The sequence below is a fragment of the Hippocampus bargibanti genome, linkage group LG20, assembly GCF_051943395.1.
Source record: "Hippocampus bargibanti isolate YZ-2025 linkage group LG20, ASM5194339v1, whole genome shotgun sequence".
Taxonomy (NCBI): domain Eukaryota; kingdom Metazoa; phylum Chordata; class Actinopteri; order Syngnathiformes; family Syngnathidae; genus Hippocampus; species Hippocampus bargibanti.
Window position 1 is genome coordinate 6846700 of NC_142753.1, and position 18001 is coordinate 6864700.

An 18001-nucleotide genomic window follows, 5' to 3' on the forward strand; every position below is an offset into this window, starting at 1 on the left:
CATTCATTCACTGTAGTCTGTGGCCCAGATTTGGTGGCCCAGTTGTAATCGTACTCACGGCAGGCGTATCTTGTTGCACGCTAACCAGATCAACCTGATGTTCTTGTGTTCATTGTCCTGTCGAAATGTGTAAAACTGCTCAGATAAGACCCTTATTAAGACTTCGTTGTCCAGCAATACCTCGTTAATGGCGCCGAGCAACAAGCAATGGGGCCAAATTAAAATTTTTTTTTTTTTTAAGAAAAGGTTGCACTTCGCTCATCGCAGGTCACGCACAGATGAACAATCATCTCACACCTACAATTTCCAATATTCCATGAACTCCATTGTAATAATAATAATACATTACATTTTAAGCGCCCTTCAAAGCTCTCAAGGACACTTTACAGTCACAGACAAGCATAGATACTATCATAAATAAAATACAATCACAAATAGAATGCAATAAATAAAATACAATTATAAATAGAAACAAGCGAGAGTGCTACACAGAAAATGCAATTTTAAAGAGGTGGGTTTTGAGATGGGACTTGAAGGTGGTGATGTGGTGAAAGGATGAGGTTCTGGTGATGATGCGGGCTGAAGAATTCTGGACGAGTTGAAGTTTGCGGAGAAGTTTCTGAGGGACATCAAAGAGAAGTGAATTGCAATAGTCAATCCGGGAGGTGACAAAACGATGAACGAGGATAGCAGTGGTGTGAGGAGTGAGAGATGGCCGAAGATGATTGATATTGCGTAGGTGGAAGTACGCAGACCGGGTTAAGTTATTTATATGGGAGTGGAAAGATAGCGTGCTGTTAAGAATGACATCTAGGCTTTTCACCTGATGGGAGGGAGAAACGGTCGAATTGTCAAAAGTGAGAGAGAAACTAACTTTTCCCAAGGTGCATTTGTCACCAACGAGGAGAATGTCAGTTTTTTCGCTGTTAAGTTTGGATTTTTTGTGGCTTTTTTTGGGGGGGTGAGTGTTCAAAAAGCACACCAAGTCACTCAGGATGCTCCCACGCCCCAAATTTTGAGTGTTTCCATCACGCTGGAGTAATGAATTGCCAGCCTGACTCGGTGGAAGTTTGCCAGCTGTACCGAGAGAGCTCCTACCGCCCCCTCCCTTCTCTCCCCTCCATCCTGCCCTCCCTCCCTCCCCCTCTCTTTCTGTGTGCTCTTCCAGGTACACGCCCTTTCTTTCACTTGTCAGTAGGGGGAAAACGTTTGAAGGGAAGCAAAAAAAGAAAGGAAAGAAAATCACGGAAGAGACTTTTGGCCAGTTGTTCAAGTTTTGCCAGTTGCGTGGACTCGAAGCGGGAGTCGCTGCAGCACCGCGGGGACAAGAAAAGGAGCTCCAAGTCTTACTTTTCATCTTTTTTTGCGCACATTTTGCACGCCTCGATCCGACGCTTTTTTTCGGTAAGTTGCTTTCGTGTGCGTGTCTGTTTTTTGGGTGGTCGGGAAGTTAGTCTCGTCCTTTTTGTGCCACGTTTCGCCGTCAATCCGCCCACAAAAAGAACTAGAAAAAGAAACTACAAGTCGCTCGGTGCGTTTGGTGAGTATTTAAAAAAGAGGGGGAAGATTGCATGACGACGCCGATAACTTGTAAAAATCAGTTTATTGCCAAAGTTCCAAATTTCTCTTCGTTTTTCCTCCTTTTTAGTCGATTGCTTCAAGTTGCAGGCATCTAAATGGCGCCCAAAACTTTTGCACGGCAAGAGTGATCGATTTGGCGTTTTCCCAACCTGTATCCACCCACCCTGAAGGGAAGGGTGGGGAACATGAGGCCCGTGGGCCACAGCACACCAAGCGCTGCCTTCAAACAGCAAACACCATTAAAAAAATCATTCAAATATCGTCTTCCCAGTGAATAAAAATCCTCGTATTAGGAGAGTGTTGAATACAAGTCTGGTTTTAAGATTATACTTCGATTGTTTGGTGACAAAATGTCAGAATTGTTGACGTTTTGTATTTTTGGAGTTAAAACAAATAAAGTTTCTGCATTTTTTTACCTGGCCAGCAGGGGGCAGTAAAACAGACGACGTTATTAAAATACACAAAAAACAAAGTTTTGTATATATATATATATATATATATATATATATATATATATATATATATATATATATATATATATATATATATATATATAGTTGTAGGCTAATTCCTTTGGGCTAGTCGTGTTCAGTGCATTTCTGGTTATGACCTCAACATGCTCTTGCGTTAATATTTGATCATAATTCCTTTATAGTTGTGTGGGTGTTTGCGCGTGTGCATACCCGCGGATCACGTTCGCCCCCAACACGGCGTATCTTTCCAATGTACGTCGAAAGAAGAAACCTGCAGTGTTAAGGCGTGTACGGTTCGGGAGTGGGGGTGGGTAGGGAGTTTGTTTTTTCAAGGCTTTTAGGACAAATAAGATTGCTCGGAGGCCGTGACACGGGACAGTCGATGCCATGATGAGCCGAAAGGTTCAATCATTGATATGCAAATGGGGGCATATGAATAGAAATGTTTGTCCTACTTTAGATCTGTCTATCCGTCTATCGATCGACCGATCTGTCTGTCTGTCTGTTTGTCTATCGCTGTATCGGTCTATCTGTCTGTCTATTGATCTATCAATCTATCGATCTATGTGTTATCGGTCTGTCTGTCTGTCTGTCTTTTGATCGACCTATCTATCGATTGATCTGTTTGTCTGTCTGTCCATCCAGTGTCTCAATAGTGGTGGAAAAAGTGTGGACAAGTTTTTTATTTCGGGGGGGCATGTAGGGCGTAAAACTATTCCTTTTTCTGCTGTACAAATATTGTAAGTAAGTACAAGTAAAATATATATATATATATATTTTTTTTACTTTTTGATTTTGTGCTTAGGTGTATTTTAACCATCACACGTCACCAGTATGTGTACTGTATTTTTCCCCAAAGTGCGCAACTATTTTTCACACTTGATCTTAATAGTGACTGTGTGCATTAGCATGCACACAACACAGCAACATTTGACAGCTCCCACATTGCTCCGTAATGGCTTGCAGCTTCGAGTGCTGCTTGGGAGGCGCCACATTGACTCGGCTCGGCCAGAGGATGGAAACTCGTCAAGTTGCACCAAAAAAAAAAGCGCCAGGACGGGGAGGATGGCTTGTCGTTTGCGGCCCGGACAGCTTTTTTTGGGTGGGTGGGGGGTTGTTTTTAACTTGCGTAAAACATTAATTACGTCCCAATGGGAAATTGCTCCAAATGGCGAGTCATCTCATGAGATCGGCAACATCATCTTGATGGAATTAGCCATCACTCTCTCTAAATTGTTTTTCAATACGCTTTGCTTGAGATGAGGTGTTTATTATTATTATTATTATTATTATTATTATTATTATTATTATTATTATTATTATTATTGTAACTTTTGAAAAAAAAGCCTCATTTAAAGGACAACCGACACCTCCGGAGAAGTTGTGTCCATAATTTGTAAAATCACTTCAAATGACTTCTACTGAGCGTATTTTACAAAGATTCCACCGCATCTAGCTATATTTTACATTTTAAGACTCACGCTGAATATTCAGGAAGTCTTGTTTTTGAGTTGGTGACGATTCCAGACGTGACATCACGTCTGGAACGCCCCTGACCGTGAAATGCATTTTGCGTACTTTGTTTGGTCTGAAAACATCGTGTTGATCCGTGTTGATGGCGAAATTAGAAGGAAAACACATAAATAACGCGATGGTGAATCGTTGGGTGTTGCACCAAGACTATTATTTGATACTAGTTGACACAAATTCCCAGCAGACAAATGAGCCCATTTCCAACAGAGCTTGGGCGCCATCTTATGCATTTTCTGGGACGCTACATTGGAGTCCTGGCGGCTCGAATTGATACGGAAGGACTTCTTTAATCGATTGCAAACATTTATGCTTTCCTCTTCAGAACTATTTGAATCATATTCATAACTGGATGAGTAACAAGAAAGCATCATATTCGAATCTGAAGCCAATGTTTTAATTCTAGAGCAAGGCAAGACGTCCTGGCGTGATGTCACGAACAAGGGGGCGGGGCCTTCTGAAACTCGCCATTTTCGGGGTCATTTTGAAGTAGTTTTGGGACACTTTAAGTCATTTTTATTGGTGTTTTGCATCTGACTAAAAATATCAGCCTGCATGTTTTGGGTATTTTCGATGCCACAAAATGTTTTTCTGAAGTCAGTTAGGAAACAGAAAAATGGTGTCGATTGTCCTTTAAAGAAAGGAGGACTGACTTTCTCAAAACAAATTTCCAGTAGCATCATTTTTAATATAATAGTCTGGATTGGTTTACTGACAGGATGACTTCTTTCTTGGAAAGCTATTTTTCTATTTTCATCCTAAAATAAACCTGGCGGGGTCGTTTTTTTTCCCCCATTTTTTTGTCATCAATGCAGTCATGATTGGCCGAGTTGTGCTATGCTCTTATACTCTTCTTCTCGTATTCCATGTGCGTAATTGTGGTGGAATTCGAAGCTAGAAGCACGGAACGTTTGCTCTTGTGGCTTTGTGGTAAAAGAAAGGAGGCGGGGGTCGTTGGTCCAGCTTGTAAATTCCTGTGCCCCCCCCCCCCCCTGAATGGAATTCCCGAAAGGATAAGTCACCCACATGCTCGCTTGACATCTTCTGGGCCAACGGGTATCAAAAGAGGAAGTGGGAAAACTATCAAAATAAAAACAGTTGTGGTACTGAATATCAAATTTAAAAGTAAAATGTCCTTATTTGGGTCTTTTCTAACATCAAGACATTTCTCGGAAAAATATGCTCTTAGTCTTGCAAAAAAAAAAAACTAAACGACTTATTAACTCCCAACTTTTTTTTAAGAAATTAAAATTTTTGTGGGGTGTTTTTTACGTTTTTATTGAGAAAAAAAAGTAATGTACGCATAGGGTTAATGACTTTTTCTTGAAAAACTGGAGTCACATTATTTTATTTTTTTTGACAAATACCCCCCTTCTACCCTCCCTATGAAAGAGAGCTTGCCATGTTGACCTTGAAAAACAATCTCCATGCGACACAAAAGGTCAGGAGAGAGTAAAGGAGAGTGCATAGGAGACACAAGATGAGCACACCGGGTAATCGGAGGCGATGGGCAGCGGCGGAAGCCTCGGATCACTTATCAGATGACCTATCAAAAATCGCGGCGGCCATTGTACCTTCCAAATCACATGATCGGCCCTTCTCGCACACGCCGCCGTCCCATCGGATGGAATCTTGTTTTCCAACTGCCACTTATGTAGATGGTGAGCTATCTCCTGCATGATGCATCTCATCTATCTTTTGCGCACGTGTGTGTTGTCAGAGAGGGGAGTCATGGAGGAAGCCATTCAGACGGTGGTCAAGGTCTTCCTGAAATCCGGCAAAGGGAAGGAAAATTTGGGACCCAAAGATTTCCAGAACCTGGTCAAGAGCCAACTCAGCAACATCCTGACGGTTAGGAAACAAAAACAAATATGACCGCCAGCTAGCTAGCTAGCTTCATTGATTTATTGAACATCTCAAGCTAGTTGTTGACCTACCGAGAATTAAAATGTTTGTCAGGCGCAACTCAATGATTATGATGACGAGTGAGTCGTTTTTGTGTAGGACACGGAGAGCAAGGACGCGGTTAACAACATGGGCAAGGGCCTGGATGCTAACAAGGATGGCAAGGTGGGCTTCGAGGAGTACATGAAGCTGGTGGGCTACTTGGCCAAGGCTGTGAGCGAGCAGCGTTGCCGAGGCGAAGGCGTCCAACCCGACCAAAACGGCCAGGGCGCCGCTGCCGAGAATTCCCCCCCGGCGAACGCGGCCCCCAAGGCGGAAGTCCCGGAAGTCAAGCCGGAAGTCGACGCGGGTGGAAAGATGGAGGTGAAGTTAGATGTCAAGACGGAGGTGGTGGAGAAGAACGGCGAGGCGGAGAAACCGGCCGAGGTGACCTTACCCAGCATGAAGGTGTCGGCGCCCGGCGTGGAGGTGACCTCGGGCGGCGTGAGCGTGTCCGCGCCCGGCGTGGACGTGACCGCACCGAGCGTGGACGTGACCTCGCCGAGTGTGGAGGTCACGTCCTCCAGTGCGGAGGTGGTTGTGAAGAAAGAGATCCTGGTGACAGAAGACACGGCAAAGGCGGTGGAGGAAGCAGCGGAGAAGATGGCCAACGCGGCGGAGGAAGAAGCTGACAAGAAGCCGGAGGAATCCGCCACCTCGTAGGGGACAATATATCCATCCATTTTTCCGCCCGACATGCCAATCATAGTAATATCAATAATAATAATGACACCACATCCACACGAAGAGCCAATGCACAGTTAAAAGCCTAAAATGATGACAAATATATGACCACTAGCTAGCTAAGTAGCTAGCGACATTGATTTCTGGATCTCTCAAGCTAGTTGGCGACCTACCGAGCAAAGTAGCTCTCTCAATATCTTTTTCTCGTCGCTAACTATCATACGCAGCTATCAGCCTTTCTATCAGCGTGAATTTAAATGACACCACATCAACACAAAGAGCCACTGCACAGATAAAAGCCTAAAATTATGACAAATATATGACCACTAGCTAGCTAAGTAGCTAGCGACATTGATTTCTGGAACATCTCAAGCTAGTTGGCGACCTACCAAACTAAGTAGCTCTCTCAATAGCTTTTTCTCGTCGCTAACTATCGTATCCAGCTATCAGCCTTTCTATCGGCGTGAATTTAAAAATGCTAGCCTGACTATCGATGCGTAGACGTAACCGTAGAAAGCTGCCAGGTTAGCTTTTGCAGTTAAGTAACTACCATCAAAACACTACTCTGGAGGATACAGAAAAAATGTACGCTTATCGTTTGTTCTATCTCCCGCTAACTGATTAGCTTTTTATCTCTAGTAACCTGTCTGACTCGCCATTTATGTTTTTACTAGTTATCTATCTCACTTATGATTTTAGTGACCGAAAAAATAATGAAATGATAAAGCTAGTCATTAGCTTACAAGTTACTACCTAGCCACTAGTACACGTCAATTATATATATTCAAATGATACCTACTAGTCACTTAAAAATCACATGATAAAAATATGTGATTCCTAAAATGACAGTCTGGACAAGAATTGTAAAAACATGATTTTGTTTAGTACGTAGGGAACTTTTGTGTGTGATATCGTCGAGGCGTTCAAATTAGCATGGCATTTGAAAAAGTGTCTCTTGTCCTACTAACCTCGACTTAAATAATGTGAACAATGTTTGGCAACTTGGGGGGGGGGGGGGGTCGAATAGATCATGTATTTTAAGAATCTATTTTGTGCTTTTTCTGAAAATTTCACCACGATGGCAAACCGCTATCATGCTAGCTCCATATCGTTTCTTATGTCGCGAGTTACAAAGCTAATATGCGGACGTGCTCGCTAACATTCCATTGCGTGGATTTTGATTCCGCCTACAAAAATGCCCTTACAACATCAATCCAAACTTTATGAGAGATATTTGAATATGATTTCTGACATGAATTCAAAGTATTTGTGACGCCACGTCGACAACCACTGCCCGAAAGTGGCCGAGATAAATGACATACCACTGATAGCATGCGCATGCCACTAATAGAGCACATTTAACCTTGTATCGTGAAAATATGGCGCAATTTACACAATGGCGATCATTTTTCAGTTTTAATGCATTTAGCTGGACTCTTTCTTGACCTTCGTGACCTTCAATCCTTCAGCGCTGATTAATTTTTTTCCACTTTTTGTGACTCACAAATGCTTTTTGTTGCTGATTTTAGCTATGACAATAAACAAATTGCGATGCCACTAACCAAACTTTGCATCGATATTCATTCCCTCACCCTTCTCCTTTATCTTCATCTTCTTTTTTTGTGCTCACTTCACCTGAAAGCAACATTAAGGTCCCCGCAGCCCCGATTAGACACGGAGATCAGGTGGGACTCTAAATAATTAAGTCAAGAGTTGAATCCAAAACGATCCTTGTTGGTTATTAAGAATCATAAAATAACTTGTTTATTTTTAATAGATGTTTTATTTTGAAAATCTAATTTCAAATAAAATGTTATGCGCTTAAAAAAAAAAATTTAATGATAAAAGTCTGTTGACTTTGTTTTTGGTCAGCGGTGAGGCACTTTTCCGTTTTCCAGAACGCGGTATTTTATGTAACCACAATCCGTTTGTTGTAAAATACGCAAAATTGCAATGTCTTTGAAAAACATTCCTATCGCCCAGGCTGGTGTTTTTTTTTTTTTTTTTTTTGTGGTTGTTTTGTTTGTTTTTGGCCCTCATTTCATCTCAAAACCCTGTTTGACCTCCCATCGGATCTCCACCCTGACCGGATTAGACAACAAACACCCTTGGGATACAACACACAGACACACGCCATTTCCTGAGAGCCATCCCTTACATCTTGTTTGTCTTGCACACTGAGCCTCTGGGGAAAAAAAAAACTAAAAAAAAATCCACTCTAGATTATGCATTTGCATGCAAACCTTCCCATCCACCACCTGTTTTTTTAATTATGATTTAATGCTTTGTAAATTGTCACGTTAATAATGCAAGCCTGAGGAAAATGGGCTCATGTTGCACATATGCACTATAAGGCCATAACACCAATACCAGTAACACAACAACGACACTACGACATGTGCGCTACGTACTGGGCAAATAAAAGTCAGATAGTCCTGGCACTCCCATTGTAAATACGGCACACTCTGCTCAACCTTTATACACCCTTTTTTAATATATATATATATATATACTCATTCATCATATTGCTCCTTTCACGATGGACAAAAAAAACACCCAATAAGTGTTCGTTTAGTGCCTGTTAGTGTAACATTCATTAGAGGGATCAAAAATAATTTCTCATGAGCACAGTCCATGAAAAAAATTAGCTATTTTACACATCCAGTACAAGTTTACTGGAAAGCCGACCGAAGCCGATAGCTTCATGCTAACATTTAAAGCACAATGCCATATACGGGCTATTAGAAATTAGCTTAAATGATGATAACAATTACAACTTTTCCAACAATTGCTGGAGCAGAAAGGGCGCGGTAATATACACAAACAAATGCACAGGCAATTTCTCTGTCGGGGTGGGCGTGGGGGCTTCTCTGCCTTTTCCCTGCCCTTAATTACATCTCACCAGATGATATGGCGCATGGTGCTTCTGTGCTGAAGGCCTGCAATTCTAAATTCAGATTTGCCATTGAACTAAGGAAAAAAAACTGTGATCTAACGGGGATTTCACTGTACTTCTCTTAACAAGGTACTTTTTGTCACGGCAACGTGTCAGCTCGGCATCCCATATACAAAAATCTTGAATGTGTGTGTAATTGTTGTGAGCTTGGTAAGCCTTAAATGTGATATTTGGTCCATTGTGGCAAAGAAAAGGGAAAACTGGAAATGAAAATAAGAGAGATATTGTGCCAGTCAACAAATGCCAGTGTATGTCCATGTGCATGTGCGTGTGTAAAGCATCTCCGTCTACTGTCCCGCGCGTGTGTCGCTACATTGGCGATCCATCGACTCTTACAATGTAAAATCTGTATCGTTATAATGCTCGGTAAATGTGTTATCGCTGATCATGAAAAATAAAACTGTGACGACCTAGCCCAAACGGTTGGCTCTCCGAGTGTCCTTGAACGCAACGTTTGCCATACATCCTGTATGTAAACCTGTGTACCAATATATTTTTCCACCAGCACAATAAAATAAAAACATATCTAGTTATATGTATGATGAACTTAAAAACGAAAAAAAGAAAAGAACTTTCAAACCAAAAAAAAGACAAAAAGAAAAGCTATTTTTTCAATTGGGGACAAAAATATCATCAAAACTATCAATGGGTGGATCTATCAATCATGAAATCATGACATACCTGATACATCGAACGATATCTGATGCATAGAAGTAGCAGTACAGTGATACTTCGGTTTACACACCCTTCAGCTTACGAACTTCGGTTTATGAAGGTTAAATTTCTGACAATTTTACCTTGACATACGAACTTTTTTTCGGGATACACACGGAGCGCCACAATGAGTGGTGTGTCGTTCGCAATCGAGCCCGTTCTAACAACAAAATGGCAGCCGACTGTTTTTGTCCTCTATTCCCCGCCCCCAGTCTTTGGTTAAAGCCACGTGATTGTCAAGAACGCAGCAGTGACGAGGTGGGGGTTACGGACAGAGAGAGACAGAGAGAGTGAGGTCGTTAAACCTTAAACAGGCAGACGACAGAGAGAGAATGAGCAAATGCATAAAAAACTGTGAAATTTGGGCTCGTTTCAACTTTGATAGTTCAAAGGCAGAGTGTAGACTGCAAGGTTAAAATATCCCATCAATCAGGCTCCACAAATAAACCGCACAAGCCATCTGTACACCTGATGCAATAAGCTATCAACCCAGCTAAACAGAACACAATTGATGAGGAACTAGGTAAAATTATCACAGAGAAAGCACCTAAAAGGATCATTCTTCAAGATGGTGAAAAAAGAAGGCTACGTTCCTCATCAAGTGTTTAATGCTGATGAAACCGGCCACTCTATTCTATCCAGCCGTCAACGACCATCACAAAGTTAAATAAAACGACTTTATTATACTGTACAGTTTATTTCTTTAATTATAATACCATAGCACATTTATTATACATAAAATAGGTTATATTTTGTGTAGTTTTAAGGCTTAGAAAATTAGAAAGTAGAAAATTATGTTTTATGGGGACCTGGGAACGGACTATTCTCATTTTCATGGTTTCCTATGGGAAATCAATTTTTAGGATACATACTTTTCGCCTTACACACTCCGTCTGGGAGCCAATTCAGTTCATAAGCCAAAGGATCACTGTGGATAGATAGGAGAAGCAGAAATATATGGTGATCAATACCCGGATAAATAGCTAGTCAAGACATGTTGATTGATAAATTATACGTCCACATGGATCAATACACCTAACGTGTCGGACAAATGACGATTGGAGACAGTTCACGGAGAGTTTGGGTTGACAGGCGGACTGCAAAGAAGAAACCTACTGACCACGTCGACCGATACGTGGCGGTTGTTAATTCATGAAGGGCTGAATGGAGGACGATTGACTGTGTTTTTCCACCCTTGACTGCAAAGGGACAGAAGACACCCGTGCAGGTCCACCACGGGAAGAAGAAGGGCGAAAAGGGGACAGGCCGCCTGAAGGACGTTTGAGGGGTGATGAGGAGGGGGGAGGAGGTTATTTAAGCCACTGTCCCACTCTGTGCTCATCGTTCTCTGGTGCATCTCATCCAGCATTCGCTCGGGAGGCACGTCGCCAGGTAAGACATTCAAGCAACGTCTTTCTTACCTTGGCAAAAAAAAGTCCCAGATGTCCTTGCTTAAACGACGGACCACCGAGGTCTTCTAACAAGTCTTTTGGTCCTGTATAGACTCACAGGCCGTCGAATCAAAAAGCTCCTGCGTGACCAGAACGATTTATGGTTCCTTAACGGTGATAGGTCGCGATGGTGTGACCAAAAGAATACCTGAAACATTTTTTTCTTTTTTTGTTTGTTTTTATTTTATTTTTGTATTATTATTATTAGTAGTAGTAGTAGTAGTAGTAGTAGTCATAGTAGTCGTAGGAGGAGTAGTAGTAATAGTAATTGTATTATTATTATTATTATTAATGTTATTATTATTGTTATTATTATTAATGTTATCATAGTATTTTTTAATTACTTATGTTTTCATTTATTATTATTATTATTATTATTATTATTATTATTAGTAGTAGTAGTAGTAGTAGTAGTAGGAGTAGTAGTGGTAATAATGGTAATAGTAGTAGTAATGGTACTATTATTATTATTATTATTATTATTATTATTATTATTATTATTATTATTATTATTATTATTATTGTTATTATTATTAATGTTATCATAGTATTTTTTAATTATTTATGTTTTCATTTATTATTATTATTATTATTAGTAGTAGTAGTAGTAGTAGTAGTAGTGGTAATAGTAGTAGTAATGGTACTATTATTATTATTATTATTATTATTATTATTTTTTTTTTTTTTTTTGTATTTTTATTATTATTAATAGTAGTAGTAATAGTGGTAGCAATTGTATTATTATTAATGTTATTATTTGTACTTATTGTGTTTTTGTTTTTATTATTATTATTATTATTTCTTATTGTATTATTATTAATGTTATTATTTTTATTTATTTATGTTTTTATTTTTATTAGTAGTAGTAGTAATAGTAATGATAATGGTAGCAATGGTATTATTATTATTGTTGTTGTTATATTTATGTTTTTATTTATATTATGATGATTATGATTCTTCTTCTTCTTCTTCTTCTTCTTCTTCTTATTATTATTATTATTATTATTATTATTATTATTATTATTATTATTATTATTATTATTATTCTTTTCCTTTCGGCTTTTCCCTTCAAGGGGTCACCACAGCAAATCAGTGTCCTCCATCTTATTATGATTATGATTATTAGTTAGGCTCCAAAAAGCAATGTTGGAGTTTTTTGATGTTGTGTGAGTGCTTGAGTGCGGTGAGTGCGTAGGCCGTGCCTCGTCAAGCACCTCGGGTTACTCTGCCTCTGTGCCTGCCGATCACCAGGTGAGGTTTGTGTTTCACTCGCGGTGTCCAGTTTGGATCATTGCGCCAACCGTCGGGTGAGCAATTTGATCCCGGACTCCTTTTTATGACTTGTTTGGATCCCTTTGACTGTTTCGAAATGTGGTTGTTGGACATCCGTGCGTTGCTTTGTGCTGCCTGTGATTGACAGTGAGTTGTCTGTGTCTGTGCCGCAGTCTCCACAGCGCCGCGATCGCAGAAGAAGCATCAAGATGCCAGACACAATGTGTGTAAGATTGCTTGAAAACCTCCCCCCTCGCATCCCCAAAAACTCCTGATTCTTGACGCCACCTCACACACACTGGGGGGAAAACATGTTGAATTAATCAAGACCAAAAAAAAAAATATATATATATATACACATATATATATGATTATTTTACATTTACGGTGCACACAGTGCCAGATTAGCATGGCGCTAGGACTGTTTTATGGCTTTTTGTCCTCATTGATTGGGAACGCATCAAAATCCTTCCTGCATTCCCATCGTGGGGTTGGTCCCAGTTCAGACATAGCGACCTTTTGACCTCTCTTCCTCCCCCTCTAAGAATCATCTTCTTGGCGGCTCCGGAACCCGCGTCCTCGCTAGCCGATGTGAGCGCACATGCTAGCAGGTTGCGCAGGGGGGTCCGGAGCGAGCGTTTATGGGCTGAGACTAACTCTGTGACCTGTTTGACCCCCCCCCCCGACCCCCCTCTTCGCAGTATGTCCAAGGAGCCTTCTTCCAACCTGGAAAGTGCCATGCAGATGCTCATCAAAACCTTCCACAAGTATTCGGGCAAGGAGGGCGACAAGTACACGCTGAGCCGAGGCGAGCTCAAGGAACTGTTGCTGGAAGAGCTCGGAAGCTACTTGGGGGTAAGCATGAGTGTGCGTCAGGTATGCGCGGGCGGGCGGGCGGACGTGTACGGGCAGGCAAGGCACGCTAAAGAAGGCCCGCATTGTGGACGCGGTTCCGACAGAACTCCAAAGACAACGAGGCGGTGGAGAAGATCATGACGGACCTGGACGCTAACAACGACGGCGAGGTGGACTTCACCGAGTTCATCATCCTGATGGGCGCCCTGACCGTAGCCTGCAACGACTTCTTCCTGGAATTCAAGACGGACGACAAGCCCAAAGGCGGCGACTCGGCCGAGTAGGAAGAAAGAAGAGAGAAGGGATTGAAGGGGGAAGGGGGTTGTTTTCGGGGAGGGGGGGAGTGTCACAGGAGATGAGGAACGTTTTTGTGGGGCCTCGAGCAATGTTTAAACAATACGTGTACAGCGCTGTGGAAAATGACTCCTTCACTCAACAGCGCAAAGCAGTTTCTGTATCTACAATTTGCCCAGAGTCTCCCTCATTCTCCACTGGATTGAAATGAGTCCACTCATAAAGAAGACACTCATTCACCAACAACGCTTCCTGGTTAAACATGCTAAGATTAGCATTAGCCACATTTCCAGTTTGATTCGACTTTGCCCACAGTCTCTTTTCAAATTGAAAAGTCCTCCATTTTTGTTTGCTCAAGGTGACGGATGTGTGGCGTGCTTGTGTCTGTACCCGTGATGTGTTTTTTTTTTTTGGTGTCACTTACCTTGGAAGACGTCGACTGAGCTAACTCGAGCTGAAGGCTAAAATAACAAACAACTTTGACACAGTGCTTGAAACACAAAGTTGAAACCCGAAGGTCATTGAATGCAGCACGTGTTTTTTTTTCCACTCATGGAAGCAGAAAAAACGTTTTTGAAAGCAGACAAAAAGGGGATAATATTTAATCATGGATGATTCGATTATTAGGTTGAGCACTGGAATGTTTTTCCACTCAGTTTTTTTAAAGTAATGACGCATGTATTCTTTCCCGTTATTAAATGGAATATTTAAACAAATGGCCTTGACTATCTTGTCCTATAATTTAAGCAATAAAATCGACTTTCATTCATCCTGTTTGTAGGTAAGTCAGTATGAGTGCGTGCGCGTGTCACTTTGTGTGTATGTGTGTTTATGTGTGTAATATGTGTGTGTGCGTGTGTATTGGGGATTCCCACTGAGCATTCCCACATCCTGCCAACAATATCCTGCAAGTCTTGTTGAGCCTAAGCTGACCCAGATGTTGGACTTTGAGCCACGTGGAAAACTTTTGACAAAGCGAGAGGATGCAAGGGGGGAGCAGAGGGGGTGGAAAAGGAGAGGCGACATGGGGAAAAAAAACGAGGCCTGATTGTGGTGTGTGTGTATGTCAATGTGTGTGTGTGTGTGTGTGTGTGTCTGTGAGTGAATTACTTTTATGGCATAGAGCAGACAAGAATGTCTGGTTGGAAGGCAGTGCTATAATCACACAAGAATGTACAAGTTGTGACTTTGTATAAAAGGACCATCCTTCACCGGGCCCCAAGATAACACACGGATACAATACACGCTAGCAGACACAGAAAAGAACATGCAAAATGGCCCTACAATAACCATTTTCACGACCCGACATCCCAAACCGTTCAGTTGATCATAAAAAAAAACAGGAAGAAACGAACGCAACAGCCTTTACACAGAAATGCTAATTCCTGCGTAACCTCATCAAAAGTGGGCGGAGTCGAGCGCTTTCCACTATCTTGCGATTGGCCCGATTTGAATGCGTGACATTTGACACCTTTGGCGTGCAAAGTGGTCCGTTAAGTCTGTTGTGGCCTCGAGCGAAACAAGTAGGCCTCACGCTGTCTGTCATTTGCCCGTTTGTCACACCAAAGGCGTTCAAATAAAGGCCATCTCGTCACGCAGCGCCGGCTAACATGCAGGTGTTGTGCTGTCAAGAACAACAACAACAAAAAAAAGGATTTATGAGCAATTAGCGTCATGTTGACACCCGTAAGACGGATCTCGGTCCGCTTGCATCAACAAATGTCGGAGTGGCGGCTTGGATGTAAAATGATAGGTTCAAGCACGTCAACGTTCACAGCTCGTAAGGGCGTGGCGCTAAATAAATAGCTTCTTTTACAATCACAAACATCTTTATTGGCCAAGTATATAGAACACGCAAGGAATTGGTCTTCGGCAGAAAAAAAACATGACAAATAAGTACGGAGGACACTAACACAAAAAAATCGCATGACTGTAAAGTGTCCTTGAGAGTTTTGGAAGGCGCTAGCAAATTAAATGTATTATTATTATTAATAAAATCCAATCTAATCGAATTCAGTTCAATTTGTCTCACTGATTCGAGAGTTAATGATGACAGGGGAAAGAAGCTGTTTAAATGTCTACCGGATTTGGTGCGCATGGATCAGTCGCTGGAAAAGGTGGTGGGCAGGATGCCGAGGGTCCATTTTTGTGGCAACCTCGAATGAAACCGTGATGGAAGAACACAGGATTGATTCGATGACTGCCGTTTACTACAACCGTAGCACACACAATTCCACGATTTAAAACGGAATGATCTGGAACAAGCAAGCTGATCTTACGGAAAATGATTTTTTTAAAAGCAACTTCCATCTACAGTAGCTCCTTTTTGCAAATGGAATGAAAAACAGACATATCAGATAACGGCTCGTGATTGACAGCTGCTGTCCAGGACGCAATCGGAGAAGCTTTCCTCAGGCTCGTGAAATGCATCTCTGTCCATTGAAAAGGAGATACCTCAAGTCCGGACGCGTATTATTCATTACCACGGCAACAATTCATAAAGAGGACAAGCTATAAACGTGATCTTGAAAATGCTATGACAACAGTGAAGAGAAATCAATCGCTAGTTGAATGTGATACTCGTCTTCAAATTGGGCAAATATATCGGGACGCCTGGCCTCATTCAGGATTTTTTTTTTTTACTTGCTTAGTGAACTAAACAGGAAGTCGGCCATTTTGATTTGAGGCAGCCATTTTGGGATGAATTCCAGGACATCAAACAAAGTCCAACTGGAGAATGAGCCAAATGATGAGCCCGTGAACAGGTAGGCAGATGGTTGATGCCGCTGAGAATTCCTCAAACTCAGTCAGTCATGATAATCTAAAAATAAAAAGCCTTGAACACCATTAGCCAAAATCGTACCTAACCAAGGTTGGACTTTTTTTGTGCCTGTGCGTATCAATATTGCTGTTACATTTCACAAAGTAAAACTGCCTTTTGGGGTTGTTGTTTTTTTTTCTAAATGATCCAAGTACGCTTTTTGATCCAGAGAGAAGAATATGAACGCCTATAGCCTCATTCAGTCATCTTTCGTTGCAAAGAGGCCATTTCTCTGGGGGAGGGCGACATGTTTTGACGCTTTGATGGTAGACAGCAACAACGCCCGTCACCTGTATTTCGCTCTTCCTATTCCCGATGAGTTTGGGCCCAGTGTGAGCTTTTCAAATGACTTTTGCGTCATCTCAACAAATCACACAAAAATGCATCCGAGATGGGGTGTGTCTGGCTGCTGCAACATCTGCGATCCATCCGTCAGGGCTCGGCCAAAAACGACAATCTAGCTTCCTTTCCAGGATGGCGGGCGGCCAGCGTCATGCAAAAATGATTTACAAGATTATTTTTTTTCTTTTGGGAGTGGGAGTTCGCCTTACGGTAAAGGTTGCTCAGGGGGTTTGTTCGAAGTTTTATTGGAAGGGATTCTCAGGCCTAAATAATGGTATGATTACAAATATACGTATCTCATTAGCCACAAAAAATGTTTTTTAAAGATCGATATCTACAATGCGTTCTCTCCGACAGTATTAAACATCAGAAATAAATAACAAGCAATCTTAGTTTGACCTCATTTTTTGAAATCACTTGTTAATTTTACAGAAATTATCACCACATTTTTTATCATATCCCAATCATAAATTGCAGTACAATTCAGGATTCATGCTTTTCTGTTTCTTTGTGCTGCAGGGCATCGTCACATCACCGACGTGTGTTATCTTATCTCAGACTGATATGACAAGCCTTTTATTCTTGGTTTTTCCTGCGGGAACCACACAGATGGTTCTGTGTTCCTGCGAAAAATGGTGAAGTAATTAAACATGGCCACCAGAGGAAAGCAAAGAGTCGGTTTCATTTTCCACACAAAACTCCGTCTCCGTGGACATATTTTTAGGACTGTACTGTACATACAATACACTAGCATTGATGCCCACGCAACAATTTGTTGCGTGGGCAAAGTGTAAAAGTTCCTCTGTTGATTTTTTTCCCCCTATAAAATCCCTGATGTGACGTCATACAACCTAAGTGAGTGTGATGGGGTCATGTGCATGGGCGCCGGTGAAAGATAGCCAACGGGTGCGGTCCGGGATGCAGCAGAACGCGCAGCTGTTCGAAAGTCATTCTCTTTTATTTGCGCCACAATGATGTGGACTGGGCCGTGGCTGGTTTTGAAAAAAATATTTCAGATGAAATTACCGAAACAAATATGAGCCATTTACAGTCATTACCGTCAATGGTGGTTTATTACTAATCT

General features: G+C 41.5%; 2 protein-coding genes across 4 annotated transcripts; both read left to right on the forward strand.

Annotated features, from left to right (window-relative positions):
- The first annotated feature begins 1186 nt into the window (after positions 1-1186).
- Positions 1187-9588, forward strand: LOC148882871 (uncharacterized). The gene is made up of 3 exons (XM_089023387.1): positions 1187-1404; positions 5305-5435; positions 5589-9588. The coding sequence occupies exons 2-3, from the start codon at positions 5316-5318 to the stop codon at positions 6189-6191; spliced, it is 723 nt and encodes a 240-aa protein (XP_088879513.1). The 5' UTR covers positions 1187-1404; positions 5305-5315; the 3' UTR covers positions 6192-9588.
- A 1209-nt stretch (positions 9589-10797) lies between these two features.
- s100s (S100 calcium binding protein S) lies at positions 10798-14470 on the forward strand. 3 transcript variants are annotated; one of them, XM_089023201.1, is made up of 4 exons: positions 10798-11274; positions 12779-12828; positions 13307-13460; positions 13565-14470. In XM_089023201.1, exons 2-4 carry the CDS (start codon positions 12815-12817, stop codon positions 13742-13744), a joined length of 348 nt encoding a protein of 115 aa, XP_088879327.1. In that variant the 5' UTR covers positions 10798-11274; positions 12779-12814; the 3' UTR covers positions 13745-14470. The 3 variants fall into 3 exon arrangements, with proteins under 3 accessions (XP_088879327.1, XP_088879328.1, XP_088879329.1); XM_089023202.1 differs by having other exon boundaries at positions 10799-11274; positions 12779-12832; XM_089023203.1 differs by lacking the exon at positions 12779-12828 and having other exon boundaries at positions 11181-11274.
- Positions 14471-18001: the final 3531 nt, after the last annotated feature.